The sequence below is a fragment of the Sus scrofa genome, chromosome 3 (assembly GCF_054392235.1).
Source record: "Sus scrofa isolate SSC_HxYL_T2T_F1_AM1 chromosome 3, Sscrofa_HxYL_maternal_Yorkshire_Landrace_v2.0, whole genome shotgun sequence".
NCBI classification, from domain to species: domain Eukaryota; kingdom Metazoa; phylum Chordata; class Mammalia; order Artiodactyla; family Suidae; genus Sus; species Sus scrofa.
In genome coordinates, this window is record NC_139385.1 from 127,094,513 (window position 1) to 127,107,400 (window position 12,888).

Sequence of the window (12,888 nt, forward strand, 5' to 3'; positions counted from 1 at the left end):
TAAGTTTCATTATTTTAGAATTATCATTTATGTGGACAATTTTTGTTGTTGTGTGTTTACTAGCAAGGTTGCCCTCTTTGCAGGGTCTGTTCATGACCTATTTAACCATTGGAATCACTTAACAGTTTCTAACTGAATAACACAGGCTCTTGAATAAAGATGTTAATCTTTTGTCATATGGACTGCAAGTACTTCAGCTGTTTTCTTCTTATTTTGAGTTTTTAAAAAAGTCCTCACACACGCACACGTGCACACGCGCGCGCGCACACACACACACACACACACACACAGAGCCATCTCCTGTTGGTGGCTGTCATGATGAACTTTCTCACCATCCATGCCTTGTCTGATTGTGGGACCTTGCGTCCAACAAGAGACTCTCCCCTTGGTTGCATGGGCCCCGAATAGAGTGGACACGCATGTTTTCTATGGTAACTACACACACTTTTCATGGGCCCAGAGAACGGTTATTTTAGGACAATAGAGTAGAGGAAGGAAGGAGCTAATAAAATTATTGCTTGGCTTTTCTAATAGGTTATAATTTCAGCTCTTCGTGCTTGGCATTTTCTAGACATTGTCCATCCTGTCCTCCAGGACTGGTGTTGCTGAAGATAACAGTGCAGGTATTTTCGGCGAGCGTATGCTCCACTCACCACAAAGCCTCAGCCAAGTTCTCTGAGAACTCCCACCTACCCCAGCCTGCCTTCCGATTTCTTCTTGCAAGGAGTCACTAGGTCTTGGTGGGATTTGGGGATTAAGGGTGGGGGGCTCTTCACGTGGGTGAAATGCTGGTAAGTCTGCCTTCTTCTACTAATCCGTTACGTCTTCCCTGCCAGAGAGGGAGCCGTCTTGTCTGATGTTCTGCGCTGTCACCCAGGGCTTTGCGTGGGTGTCCTTAGCAGTGCAAAGCCGGTCAACACAGCACGTTAAAGAGCCTCAGACATGACTGAAGGCAGGGAGGCCACCCTGACTGGGTTTTGGGACGGAAGTCCCACCTCATTCTTCCTGGAGGAAGCGTGCTGTGTCTCTTTTCAGGCCGACGAGCTGGAGTTGCCGCGTGGATGTGGCAGAGTCCTCCACGGGGGCTCAGGCACAGGAGTCAGATGTAGGGGCAGCAACCTTGGAAGCTTTCAGTTGCACGAGCGTAGTAAGAGCACTTAGATGGAAGCAAGAGCCTCAGCATCAACGCCAGAGTGTCCGCTCGGCCCTTTCCCCTTTGACCTCTCATTGCCCTTGACAGCTCTTGGCTGTCATGGCCTCCGGCCCTACCTACACCTTCTCTTGCTAGGGAGCCCTGTCCTTTTAGGGTCACCAAGACCTGCCTTCAGGTCTGTGACAGGGCCCAGACAGCTGACGTGAGGGGCAGCGTGGGCCTGCACTGGGGTTTCTCATCTCGGTGGCAGGGACAGTGGCACACAGAGGCATTACATTGGCTTCCGAGTCTAGATCTATAAATATATTTATTATAATATAACAAGAACTTAACAATAAACATAGACTATGTACAAGATCATTACAGAGAACCCTGTTTTCTATCATTCACAGAAATAGCCAGTTTTGCTCCAGTGTGATAGATGAGGAGAGAAACGGAATTTCACTGTCATCTGTGTTGAGTCTCGCTGACCACTAACACCTCCTTTGGAGGCAGACGCACACCAACGCTAACCTTAGCCCTGCCCCAGGCAGTTAGAAACTTGTGCTCCAGTCCTTGGGTTCACACTTGCACCCTGTTTGACATAAATACTTTAAATGACATACAATGTATGTAATTTTGTGCTTATTACTTTTTTAAAAGAATAAATAATATTAAAAACTGCATAACGAAGCTCGGTATCTTGTCCAAGTGGGAGCCACACTTGTAGCGCTAGAAGTGGATGCCCGACATTGGCATTGGAACTTTGTGTCATCAAATACTGAAACGTGGAAAGCGTGTCCTGTCCTTGTCTCCTTACAAATGGTGTTTTCTTTCTTTTTTTTTTTTTTTTCTTTTAATCATGTCATGGCGGCAAGTTGACTTCCCAGATAGAAAAATGGTCAATGCGTATTTGGTACCAACTTCAACTAAACAGCGCAGCAGCGGCGGCCGCGTTCCTCGGGCCCCGGAATGGAAACTGGTCACCGCGTGAGGTTTGAGGGTCTGAGGACTAGCGGGAAGGCCTTTCTCTCTGAGCCACGGTGTCTACCTCCCTCCTGCCTCCCCTTCTCTGGGGTTAATACGCCACTGGAGGCGTGATGCTGTCCTTACCCCCCAGGCCTTGGCTGTCATGGCTCATCTAAGAAGGCTGTCCCCATCCTGAGAGCTCTTGCGGCAGGTGCCTGAATATATAGCTATAAATATCAAAAATAGTCTCCTGTGCTTTGGGGACGTGTATTCTCCCTCCTTCCCTTCCAGCCCGGCCTGGGTCCTCAGCTTTACCTCATGGAGGGAGCTGCCCGGTGGCCAGGAGCCAGAGCTGGTTTCCCTCTGGAACAGAGTCATCTTTCTCTGACACGGCCTCCACGAGGCACAGCTTTTAGGGGGCTGTCTGGGAGTTACTTTTTCGAAAAATAAAACGGGGGCGTTCACCCCCCCCACCCCACCCCAGGAGAGAGCCTCTATTCTGCACATAGAAAAACGAGGGCAAATGCCCCACTCTGGCACTACCAACAAAGAGCTTTGGGAATTCCCGCACTAACCCTCTTGCGGCCGCCGCCTCCTCTCGGTACTTAAAAATAGCCTTTTGTTTATCAAGAAAATGCCTTGAAAATCTAAATAATTCATATCGGATAAGAGAAAGCTAGCACAATCACCTTGACCTCCTCCGGCAAATACATGGTGGAAAACCCTGCAAAGGGACAGACGGCTCCCCCCAGCTGTCCCCGCGGCCGCCCCCCACCCCGTCCCCGCACCGCTGCTCCAGTCACTTCTGGCTCCACACGGTGGCTGGACTTGTCTTCGACCCAGTGGGGACCAGCAGCCTCCCAGGCCCTGTGCCCCGTAGTAGTGTCCCCTGTTTTCCCTCGGCCATTGAAAGTGTAGGTTGGTTAAAAACAAAAGTAGGAATCAAAGTGATAAGGACACTTTGATCTTAATCCAAGAGAGCCTGATGCCTAATATTGTCATAGGATAACTGATCTATGGTTGGCTGGGGATCAAGCTTGCTCTGCAGGAAGGAAAAAAACAGCTTCTCTCTCCCAGTTGAAAAATATGTGAAACTCTATTGCACTGGGCAGAGTGAGCGCCTCCACTCAGAGCAAGTGCCTCTGCAGGAGCCCCAGGCCCAGCCGGCCTGCCTGGCTCGCCCGCTTGCTGGGATGGTCCTGGTTCCCGCTGCTTGGAGGCGTCTCCCTCACTTCCCCCAAAGGCGAGGATGATTCTCCTACATTCAGGGGAGAGTGGATTCAAAATGTTTAGCGCAGTGAGTTCCTCGACGGTGTCGGTCAGCCCCTCGTCGGTCGGTGCTGCTGAAATTGATCTCTGTGAGCAGCATTTGCCTCACCAGACGGGTCCACAGTCTCATCGTGGGCTTCCTGCCGCCGCCGTCAGCCGCTTTGAATGTATTTCTTTATCACCACGCAGCCGTGTCTGAACACGGGGCAGGGCATGTGGGGGAGGAGGGTCCACGTGTTGGTGGCAGGCTCGTAGGCTTCCATGTTGCCCAGGGCGGGCCCCTCGCTGCTCACGATGCCTCCGGTGGCGTAGATCTTGCCGTCCAGCACCACAGCGCTGTCGGGGAAAGCAGGGAGCATTAGCCCTTGGCTTCCACTGCGGCCTGGAGACAGGTTCTCAAAACCCTGGCCTGTTGCAGGCCGCCTCTGCCCTTTTGCACAACTCATCTGGGATCCCGCGGCTCTCCTCTGCCCTCTGAGCCCAGCTGGCATAAGGAAAACACCTTTCCCCAGGATCAGTCAGGACGCCGTGCCATCCTGCCTGCCCAGCTGTGGAGCCGAGCGGCAACTGAGTGTTGGCCGCTTAACCAGGAGTGTCACCCTTGCCTGGGGGCTCAGAGTCAGCTTCCTGTGGCGGTTCCTTCACACGCAGGACCTGGTGCCCGTGCCTGCAGGGCCCCGGGTGCTCTCTGTGGTGTTTCCTGGGGCCCCAGCACCTCCCCTCTGAGGCTCAGGGGCCGTGGCCCTGCCGTCTCCCTGACCGCATCTCCGCTAACCCTGCACACAGCCAGCTATGCTTCCAGCCTGATTTCACTCTCATTTCAGCTCAAGGCCGTGTCTTCCTGGCTGTCCCCCGGAAGTGAACGGATACCCTTTCAAAGTCTCCACGCATTTCGGAAAACCTGAGCCTCGGTAGAACATGCGCATCTAGACTCTTAATCAGGCACTGAAGGCCCGGCCTTCTGGTCCAGCTCTGCACCATCTGAGGCCCCTGGCGTGTCTCCCCGAGCACACCCCGTCCCTGCTTCTCTTGCAAGACCAGCTTAAATCTCCCCTCAGGCACATCTCTCCACACCCACTTTTACTCCCGGGGCGAGGGAGCTCCCCATGCTCAGGCACTGCTCCCACTCCAGGTGTCTTGATCAGTGCACAGAGTCGTCAGAGTTGCCCTGCACACTGCCACCATGTAGAGCAGGTGACATGAAAGCAGGGCTCCAGAACTGCAGCATCTCCCTACGAACGGGAACTTAGCCTCACCTGGTCCCGCGGCCTGATTCCTGGGTAGAACTTCCCCAGAGAGGAGAACTTACTTGCCCAAGGTCCCATAACACTAGTAGGCTGAAGCTTCTCTAGCTATGCTGCACACACAGTGGGCACTCAATAAATGCTTCATGCTATCCCCTCACAGAGGATTCAGTGATACCTCTGCCCAGGTACAAACACGGTCAGGAAGGCTCTGTTATGGAAATGCTGCAGATGGGGTCTCTGGGGCCCCTTTTTACTCCTGGTTCCTCTTGGTCCAGGACAGGATGGGGCCAGAAGAGCAAGTCTGTGGCTCACTGCCCCTGGCGGGTCAGAGCACCCCGGGAACCAGGCCACACTCTGACCACCTCTCTCTTCCTGTGGGGGCCGGTCTGGGTGTGTTTCTGCCCAGTCAGCCTTGAGACTGCAGGGCAGCTGGGCTTGTGCCTCGCTTGGTCCAGCTCCAGAGAGCCACCAGGATCGTGCAGGCCATCAGAGCATTCCCCCCAAAGCCACCTGTCCCCTGCAGGGTGTCACGCAGCTCTGCCTGGCACTGCCTCTCCTCTGTGATGGGGCAGGCGGACCTGGGGCTGGTGCCTGCAGGAAGCCCTTCGTGTGCAGCTTTGAGAGGGGGTCACTGGAGCCACAGGGTTGGGCCTCTGAGCCAACCTACCCTGGCACTCACAACCTACTCTGCCACTTGTGCAGTTGGGGAAGGGGCGGTGCTGCTCGGGGCCCAGGTCATTGGATGGAGGTCAGTCATCGTGCTCCAGCCCCTCCTGTGGTCCCTCTCTGCGTCCTCCTCCTCCCCAGCTCTCACCCGGTGACTGCGACCCCTCACCTGCAGAACTGGCGAGAGTGGTTCATGTTGGGGCCTGCCTTAATGTTCCCTTTGTCAGGGTCGTAGATGGTGGTGGCTCTGGCATAAGCCCCGCCCAGGATGAAAACGAAGCCGTTGAGGGTGACGGCGGGAGCGTACTTGTTGTCTGCAGGGAAGACAGGCAGGTCAGAACCCCCTTCTGGGCCCCCCTTCCGTTCTCTGTCCTTGCAGCCCCTCCAGCCTCACCGGCTGGCCTGAGTTCAAGGCTGGGGCCCGGAGGCACCTGGCAGGGACCAGCTTGCTCTTTGTCTACGTAGCGAGATCTGCAGCTGCACCTGGGCTGGGGCTTCGCCTCCCCTGGACTTGGGTCTGCAGAAGCCTTGGGCTTAGCTGGCCCTCCGGCCTTGGAATGTCGACACTGAGACAAACAGTGTGTGTGTGTGGGGGGGGGCTGCCCTGGTCCTGGGCCAAGGGGATAGCTGCCTCTCACCAATCATCGGGGACTCGATGAAGCTCCAGGTGTTGGTCTGTGGCACATAAGACTGGAGGACGCCTGCGGCCCGGCCCGCCTCATTCACGCCCCCGAACACGTAGATCTTGCCGCCACACACCGTGGCTGCAGCGGAGTGCACTGCCTTGGGCAGAGGGGCCACCGCCTCCCACTGGTTGGTGATGGTGTCGTACCTGTTGAGAGAGGAGAAAAAGAGCCCAGCATCAAAGACGGGCCTCCTGCAGGGCCAGGGCCCCCACCAGGGCAGCAGACATGAGGGGAGCACTGCCACCCGCTTCCTGCCCTCAGTATAGCCTGAGGTCACATGGCTGGGGGTACTTGAGATGAGTCACTCCAGGTCACCCAGGATCGAGCCCAAGCCAGCCTTTGCAGCCGTCCTCCTGAACCTCAGGAAGGCTTTTTTTTTTTTTTTTTTTGCCTTTTTTAGGGCCGCTCCTGCAGCATATGGAGGTTCCCAGGCTAGGGGTCTAATCAGAGCTGTAGCCACCGGCCTACTCCAGAGCCACAGCAACACAGGATCTGAGCTGTGTCTGCGACCTACACCACAGCTCATGGCAACGCCGGATCCTTAACCCACTGAGCAAGGCCAGGGATGGAACCCGCAACCTCATGGTTCCTCGTCGGATTCGTTAACCACTGAGACACAACAGGAACTCTGAGGGAGGCTCTTTTCTGTCTGTCAAAACCTCTGTGCAGACTCCGGTCTCCCCTCCTTCTGGGCCTCTCCAGCCCTCTCTTTCCAACTCAGTCTTAATCCTTCATTCAGCAGTCCTGCACCGGGCACCCCCTTACACACTCAGCCCGCGGGCAGGAACCTGGGGAAATAGCAGCCTAGACCAAGGAAGGAGGTGGGAACTGAAGGAGAGGTGAACGGATGGGGCTCAGTCACTAATCCATGTCTCAGTCCAGGGTGTTGCTGGACGCCTCGGGACATGGATGGAAGGGGCACTACTTATGGGACAGGGAATTGAGGCTGGGAGAGTTTAGGGGAGGAGGATGATTTCGTAATATTTAAAAATTTTTTTTTTTTTTTAATGGCTGCATGTGAGGCATATGGAGGTTCCTAGGCTAGGGGTTGTATTGGAACTACAGCTGCCGGCCTACACCACAGCCACAGCAACCTGGGATCTGAGCTGCATCTGCAACCTACACCACAGCTCACAGCAATGCTGGATCTTTAACCCACTGAGCGAGGCCAGGGATCGAACCCATATCCTCACGGATTCTAGTCAGGTTTGTTACCACTAAGCCATGACATGATAGGAACTCCATGACTTAATTTTTAATACTATCCGTAGCTAACAACTGACTTGCAAAGTTCCTGGAGATGTAACGGTGGGTTCTCACGAACCAGTATGAACCAGCTCCAGCACATCATGGGCTTTGTTTTAATTTTAGAGGGAAGGTTTAATTGTGTTTCCATGCTGATAGGAAGGAGCCCAACTGGGTAAGGAAGGATGAACTAAATATGAAAGAGAGGGGAGAGCTGATGATGGGAGGCTCCCGGGAGGCAGAGGCAAATTGGATCCAGCACAGAGAGGGAAGCACTGGTCATTCAGACAGGAGAGGGGAAGGCAAGGATGGCACGAGCCTGAGGACATGGAGGAGGCACGGCAGGAAGAGGAGAGAGTTCTTGATGGATGGGTCCATTTTCTTTGAGGAGCCGGTGTCAGAGTGGGTGAAAGTATCAGAGGAGTCTGTGGGGTAAAAACCTTGAGGAGAGGCGTGAAGATGGGAGACCAGCCTCTTGAGAGGGAGAGAAATGGCTGCCAAGGGAGACGCGGAAAGATGACCTGTGCCGTGAGGACCCCGTAGAGGCTGGAGGACTTCAGTATATAGCGGAGCCAGCCTACAAGACCCTGGGGTTTTGTGTGCCAGCCATCAGTCCCTGGGGGCAGGCATGGAGCCAGTAAAGGGTTGAATTCTACAGGGCTGAACAGATTGCAGGTGTGTGGTGCAGGACAAAGTGTCAAAGTCAGAGGATGGAGAAGCGATCGCAAGGCAGGACAGCACAGGGAAAGCAGTGAGGACAGGCAGCAGCTGATGGCAAGAGCAGAACTGGCATGAAGAAGATTAGCCACGGAACAGGGGTCTTTGAGCTCTTTCTTCCTGGGGCAGCCGTGTCTCTGCCCTCACAAGCATTTGCCCTGGACCTTCCATCTCCAGCTGGCCACGCCGTTCACCACCCCCTCCGCCCTGGACTCGCTGCACCCCCACACTTGATTTCTCCCAGCGCACCTTTCCTGGGGTGCTCACGGGGCCCACTTTTCCTCATCAGCCTCCTTGGGACACAAGCCATAGCACGGTCACAGCTCGGTGACCCAGGAAGATGGCCTGTCTGAGCCGAGCCCCTGGCTTTGAGATGTCCAGCTCTGTGCTTTCACACACTCAGGATTTCAGAAGAGCCTCAAGCACCTTAAAGGGCAGCAGGAGCTGATTCAATTAAGCCCCCTGCAGAAGATATGTGGCTAATAGGCAATGGAGTAAGTGCCTTTTTGGACCATGTCAGAAGTTCAGATATCTGTTTTTTTAAGCCAGTGTGGCAGCGAGCCAAAGAGCTCCTGCAGGAGGAGCTGGGAGACAGTGGAAGATGATGTGGCTGTTAGTCTGCAGGCTTTCGGTATAATGGCACATTCTGCCGAACGCGAGAATTTCTTGTTATTCCAGGTGGCCGATTGCCAAACCGCAAGCCCTCCATCAGCTCAATCTGTCAGCTTCCTGCTTGAGAAGGATATGCTAATGACATGCAAATGACCCCGCGGAGTGAGGCGCTCTGCTATCATTTATCCAGTAACCACAGCTACTGCAATATATTGCTGTAAAGTATTAGACCCAGTTATTTATATAATGATATAATACAGGTTTGTCTATTACACTGTTGTTTTAATCTATAATTATATAATCTTGCTCTATTCCTGTAATACAGTAATGTAATGTAATTATAATGCACCATACATCTCATTCATTATCGATATAAGAGCAATTTGTATCGTTAGTGCTTCCTGGGGAACAAAGCGTCCTCGGGTCTGTCCCCATCCCCCTGACCTTCCTGTCACCATGAATTCTCATCATTGCTACTGTGTGGCACAGACACTGACTTGACCAATGGGGGTCCAGAGATGCTCCTTGCGGAGCAGTGGGCGGCTCTATCGCGCATCCGCCACCCAGGAGCCTCCAAGTCTGTGCCTCGTTCCTACAAGGATGGCAGACAGATCCCACTGGGCTGGGAAGGGGCTCGGGGCAGCCTGTCCTGGGCTGCTCCTGGTCTCCTGGGGTTCCCAGGGTGGTCTGGCTGGTTCTGTGCCCCAGCTGATGTTTCACAGGCCCCGCCAGCCCGCAGGACAGGCTGCTCCAGGCTGCTCCTGGGCCTTAGAGGACCGCTTCTGGGCCCGAGAGGAGTGGAGTCTGTCTCCTGGCTTGGTGCATTTGATCCGTGAACAAATCCCTGTATTTATCAACAAGTATAAGTTTGCAAAATGAGTAATCAGTGTCTTAGGAGATTAAAAATAGCTGACAAAAGCAAGACAGGATGACAGATCTAGCTCAGTTTACTCCTACATAGAAAATGTCTCCTTTTCATGTGTTTCTAGGGGATGACAAAGGATTGGAAGCTGGAGCTGCTGGAAAGCGTGGGGCGTGATGGGTCCCACCAAAGGCTCTCAGCATCAGGGCTGAGCAGGGTTCAGCAGCAGTATTAATATCTTCATAATCACACGGGGATTCCCCATTAGCTCGGAATCAATATGACAATTAAATGCTGTTACAGAGCCATCTCTGGGCTCCACTTGGGGGAGTTAAAGGCCCACAGTGAGCATCCAGGGCCTGTCTCACTCTGAAGCCATCTCTGCCTTAACATTTGTCAAGTGTCCAATTAGCCATCGAGGGAAAAATACAAATTGAGGGGTTCGTGTGGCTCCACAGGCAAAAAGCTGCCACATGGGACAATGTGCTTTCTGTGGCAGCGGGTGACGGGTCGGGGGTGGGGGCGGCGGCGGCGGGGCGGTGGGGAGTGGGAAGAATGCAGGAGGGGGCTCCAGTGATCCTAGCCGTGACCCCTGAGTTAGAACTTAGGGCCAGTTCAGCCTAACTTGTCACTCCCTGGGCGGGCACTAGTTCACTAGTTTCTCTGAAAGCAGGACTGCACGGCAGCCCTGTCTGGTCCCCCCTCCCTGCCCCCGTCCCCGCCCCCAGTCCTGCTGCTGATTCATGAAGCAGCCTGAGCTCTTTCCGAAGCTTCCCTCCAACGTGCCCGTTCTCTGCATGAACTGTCTCCCCGGCTCAGAGAAAAAGACTGGTTCCACCCAGACAAGCGCGCACCTCCAGCCCCGGCCCCTCCCGCCTCCGCGGATCCCTGGGATCCCTCCACGAGGTGCGGCCCGTTTTAAAGGCTGCGGTGAGGAAGCCAGCGCGGGACTTCCAGCAGAGGGCAGGCTTGCACACATGTCTCCAGACAAGTGACAAATTCTCTTCTAGGAAATTCGAGGGTCCGCCTGACCTGTGTGCAGTGACCCTCCCCTGTGTTACAAGCAGATTTCCTGGGAGGTGTGGGATGGAGGGAAGAAGGGAGCTCCCTGGTGTGTCACCTGCACTGGGCAGGGACACAGACGCACAGCCACCGGCATTTGGGCATCTGGACCATTGGTTCCAGCTATGCCCTATGTCCCACCAAGCCTCTGGGCCGCTGCTTCTAGTCCCAGCAAGTCCTCTAACTGCCTGCTCAGGGCAGCCAAACCCATCCCGTCCTTTTCCCCAACTAGGTCTCACACCTCCAGCTTGTGTGATCCCCTGAATGGGACAGGAGTGCCCTGAATCGGCGGCTGGCAGCTCTCATCTTCTCTGCTTCTCCTCCACGGTGCCCAGGGCTGTCCCTGTGCTGTGTGAGAAGAGCCTGGGACTGCGGCCTTTAAACGTCCAGGCTCCAGGGCGTCTTCATTGGGTGGGGGTTGGGGAGGAGGAGCCGTGCGATTTTAGCTTTCGGGGGATGTCAGAGGATGCCCCTGTCGTGACCGTGGCCTCATTACCTCTCCACGTGGTCCACGTTGCCCGCCACGCCCAGTCCCCCGAGGGTGTAAATCTTCCCATCGTAGACAAGGCTATTGTGCCGACAGCGGGGGACCGTCATTCTGGAGACGAGGTTCCAGTTATCGAGCAGGGACATGTAGCACCAGACATCGGCCAGCGTCACCCCTGATTCCATCCCACCTGTGGGCAGTAGGGGAGGTCCAGAGAGCAGGCGGGGAGTGAGGAAGGGCCCAGGGCTGCGCAGGCCCAGCCCCAGGGTCGGGGGAGAAGGCTTCACCTGCAAAGTGCACTCTCCTGGGCCTTGGCCTTCCTTAGCCCTGCTGTGGGGAGCGGCCCCCTTGGGAAGTCTGTGCCCGGTCCCCAGCCCAGCCCTGAGGGGCCTCACCTGAGAGGTAGATGTTGTCGCCGGCACTCACTACGCTGAAGAACTCGCGGTCGTAGAAAGGCAGGGAGGCGAGGGGGTACCACTTGTTGTTCTGCGGGTTCCAGCAGGTGACGGCCACCAGCGAGCGCTGGGTCATCCCCACCATCTGACGGCCCCCAACCAAGACGATGACCTCGGCCACACCTGCAGGGACATGGGTGGGCACACAGCCGATACCGTGTCAGCGTCGGTGCCTGGCGCCTCTCTGGGGGGCCCCCCACTGGGGGGTTCAGGGCCTGTGTCTCCTACCTGCTGAGAGGCGTGGCCTCGTTCGGGGCGTCTGCATCTCCTGGCGGGCGTGGGGCAGCATGTGGTAGCGTTTGGCCTCATTGACCAGGTCCCGACACGCTTCCGACGACTTGATCAGCTCCTCGTTGTCAACCACGTTGAGCAGGTAGCTGGGGTGGATGAAGGGGAGGCGGACCACGGCCAGGAGCTCCGCCGCATACTGTGGGGTCAAGGAGACACAAGGTCTTCTGAGATTACATGGTGGCGCCACCTCTCGTGAGTCCTTTTGAGAAGGAAGAAGTGTAGGGGGAGTTCCCGTTGTGGCTCAGTGGAAACGAATCTGACTCGCATTGATGAGGACACGGGTTCAATCCCTGGCCTCGTTCAGTGGGTTAAGGATCTGGTGTTGCCATGAGCTGTGGTGTGGGTCGCAGATGTGGCTTGGATCTGGTGTTGCTGTGGCTGCAGTGTGGGCCAGCAGCTACAGCTCTGATTCGACCCCTAGCCTTGAAACCTCCCTACCCTTGAAACCTCCCTACCCTCCCTCGGGTGTTGCCCTAAAAAGACCAAAAAAAAAAAAAAAAAAAAAAAAAGAAAGAAAGAAAGAAAGAAAAAGAAAGGAGAAGTATGGGATTGAGCAAAGTGGGTAGCTGCAGTCCACACTTGGCAGTGTGGACACTGCTCCCCCCACCTAGACAGAGCTCCGGGGGGTCCTGGCAGCTGGAGGCGGGCGGGGAAGGAAGGGGTCAGTCTGGCATTTGCAGCCAACCTGGGGTGGACCATGCACAGGTCTCAGCCCCCTCTTCCTGCCTCCACCCTGGTTGGGGGCCTCTGCCTCCCACCAGGCTGCAGAGTCCTGAAGGGAGGCACTTGCTCCCGGAAGAGGCGGGCCTGGGGCAGGAACTCAGGGACGGGGCGGGGAGGGCCCAGGAGAGCCGAGGGTGATCATCAAGCTTGCAAGTCGTAACCAGCAGAACCTGTGCTCCCTCAACACTAGCAAACCCCTTCAGCCGGTCCCATTGGCCCCTCACCTGCGCTGAAGGCTTTTCATGGACTTTTCAAATCCTGCCTCCTGCCTGGCAAACTCCCTGCTCCTCCCTCTAGTTTCATCCTACAAATAATTGGTGACTGCCCTTTGCCACACATTTAGTGTGTTACTGGGGCGGCAGAGACCTGGCCTCTTACCTCCGGGTAAACACGCTTTCACGGCGCGGAGAGGATCTGCCACCTAAAAGCTGGGGCCCAAAGGAAGAGTGTGGTTGGGGGTTTGGG

General features: G+C 55.5%; 1 protein-coding gene across 9 annotated transcripts in view; it reads right to left on the reverse strand.

Annotated features, from left to right (window-relative positions):
- Positions 1–1,441: 1,441 nt before the first annotated feature.
- Positions 1,442–12,888, reverse strand: part of KLHL29 (kelch like family member 29) — a 306,457-nt gene continuing 295,010 nt past the window's right edge. For 7 of the 9 annotated variants that reach the window (XM_085019780.1, XM_085019779.1, XM_085019778.1 and 4 more), the window contains 6 exons: positions 11,638–11,836; positions 11,350–11,532; positions 10,964–11,144; positions 5,922–6,115; positions 5,453–5,597; positions 1,442–3,706 (listed from right to left, as the gene is read on the reverse strand). In XM_085019780.1, the coding sequence (XP_084875906.1) occupies positions 3,523–3,706; positions 5,453–5,597; positions 5,922–6,115; positions 10,964–11,144; positions 11,350–11,532; positions 11,638–11,836 (1,086 nt within the window). In that variant the 3' untranslated portion in view covers positions 1,442–3,522. The remainder of the gene's footprint in view (positions 3,707–5,452; positions 5,598–5,921; positions 6,116–10,963; positions 11,145–11,349; positions 11,533–11,637; positions 11,837–12,888) is intronic. The other 2 variants (XM_021087787.2, XM_085019784.1) reach the window with 1 other exon arrangement.